The sequence below is a fragment of the Aspergillus undulatus genome (assembly GCF_047715775.1).
Source record: "Aspergillus undulatus strain CBS 261.88 unplaced genomic scaffold BDV17scaffold_169, whole genome shotgun sequence".
NCBI lineage: Eukaryota > Fungi > Ascomycota > Eurotiomycetes > Eurotiales > Aspergillaceae > Aspergillus > Aspergillus undulatus.
This window is the reverse complement of record NW_027396773.1, coordinates 1-2,310: the sequence shown is the minus strand read 5'-3', so window position 1 is coordinate 2,310 and position 2,310 is coordinate 1. Positions and strand designations below refer to the sequence as shown.

The following is a 2,310-nucleotide window of genomic DNA, read 5'->3' as shown; positions in this document are numbered from 1 at the left end:
ATAATTATCCGCGGTATCTCCTGTCCACGTACCCTGCTTGGTAGCTACTGCCTATATATAGATAATATCTATATACTAGGGATCTAGCCATAATACTTTCTAGATAATTATAAAGCAAGTAATTTTCAGTACCCGGGAAATAATAGGTAGATAACTCTCTAGATCCTGCTATATTTTCTCCCCCTGTCCTAACATGGCCATGGTATAAACTAGCAGGCTTTTATATTTATAGACCTTAATCTTCTGATTCAATAGTTTAATACAAAACTCCAAGCATGCGGTTTTAATCAGGGATATAATAAACTACTAGATTTAGGCAGGATCCAGGTCCTCGGTCTCTATAGGATTAGGGCTACTCGGTAGTTCAGGTTCGGGTCCTCCCTGCATAGTTAACTACTATAACCGCTGCCATATTTTTTACTGCCAGGTAGTTATTTAATACCCCGGCTTGCCCTTCCTTTATAGCTAATCAGTCTGGGTATAGATAATAAATAATAAAATCTACTACCACGGGTAGACATGATCCTAGATACTCTTCTTGTCTATATACACCTGTAGTAACTAGTACGGCGTCTGGTTCGGCATCGTGCTAATAGTAGCTATCCGGATTCTATTTCCATAATACTATATAGTGAACTGGCTGCGGCGGGCCAACTGGTTCATAGTATCCTATATAGCTCGCGTTGCTCGGCCAACGGGGTCTTGCTGGTCAGGATCAGGCATGGCTACTATATCTAATAAATCCTGGTAACTGACCATTTCCTCGGCCAAATACCGCGCCCACCGGGTCATCCGCAGCCATGGATTAGCATCGTGCAGCTTGCTAGCTTCTACTACTTGGCTAGCGGCCTCCTGCTTATCCGCGGCAGCCCGCGCCTTGATTTCGGCCATAATCTGTTCTCGTAAATTAGCCAGGGCTGGGGGCTCTTCGGGTTCAGGATCCCGTGATTAAATATAAACTAAATAGGAGTTCTTCTGCTTAGATTATAAAAAAAAAATACTATATTTTATTTATTTATCTCTTTATCTATCTATTATATTACTATCTATATCTATTAATCATGGTTAATCTTAAACCCTAATACATGGTTGCTTAGCTAGCTGTCCTTCCAGGGGATCTTTACCAGGGCACTTGCAAGGGCCAAGGTAGGTCTTAAATCCCAGGAACCTGTGCTATTTATAGCTTACTGCCTGGTACTACTACTAGTAGCCTTCCACGTGCCCTGGTACCTCCTGTAGTCCCCGTGCGTAGACTGTCCCCGCGATCCAGGACCCATGGCTAGCCTGCTCGGTAAATACCATGCTATCTGTCCTACTATAATCCCGCTTGAAGCTACCACACTTCAGGTACACACGGGAGATAGTAATTACTATATAATAGTAGGACAAAATATTTAGCTTAGTCTGCAGGTATATTTGCGCCTCCTGCTATAGTACTTTCTATAAGTAATTATTAGCCTAGTAACCATCCCCCGCGGGCCAGAGAAATAGCAATATAGTACTATAGTAGCTATGAACTAGTTACTCGAGTACCTTATAGAAAGGTAGTACCAGCTAGAGGTAATAGACTACTAGCTTGCTAATTACTTTAGGAAGGTACTAGTAGATAATCTTGGTAGTATTATTAATTAAATACCCCTTGTAGTAGGTAATCACCGTGCTAACAAGCCTGTATTTAATAAAAATATTACAGTAGTAGCCCTGCAGGGTATTACAGTAACACAGGCTTAGTAGCTTAGTAACACGTGCCGGCTAACCGCTAGTAATATATACTAGTAAAAGCAGGCGCTTCAGAAGCTAATTAACCCGCCGCAGATACTAGTCTACAGGCCCCTTATACTACAGGACCTTATCTGCCTGTCTATCCTAGTAGACCTCTAGGAACTCTTCCTGTAGCTACTCTACCTCGAGCACATAGTTTAGTAACTAGTACTCCCCCGGCGTTAGCAGGGCAGCCTTGGTCTAGGGATACTACAGGAAGTTCTAGCTATGCTAGTTATTAGTTAGGTTATCCTGTAGCTTATACAGGGCTAGCCGCGGGACTATTTCCTCACGGGTTTTATCCTTATATAGTAGGAATAGGTCTTCTAGCTCAGCCTAGCCCCGGGTAACTTAGCCCGTGATAAATTCCTAGAATTTATATATATTTAATTATAGGTCTTTATAGCTCAGGGTCTGCATATTATTACTCTAGTAAATATAGCCTATGCTAGTAGTACTATTCTAGATCTTCTTGCTATATATATAAAACTGTATAATCTAGCTAAAGGGGGTATATACCCTGTATACCAGGAACTACTCACGTATCTA

General features: G+C 41.6%; 1 protein-coding gene across 1 annotated transcript; it reads right to left on the bottom strand.

Moving 5' to 3' along the window:
* Positions 1–669: 669 nt before the first annotated feature.
* On the bottom strand, positions 670–891 carry BDV17DRAFT_296848 (uncharacterized protein; the record flags this gene model as incomplete). Its single annotated transcript, XM_073763390.1, has 2 exons — positions 670–705; positions 757–891. 2 exons carry the CDS (start codon positions 889–891, stop codon positions 670–672), a joined length of 171 nt encoding a protein of 56 aa, XP_073609769.1.
* Positions 892–2,310: the final 1,419 nt, after the last annotated feature.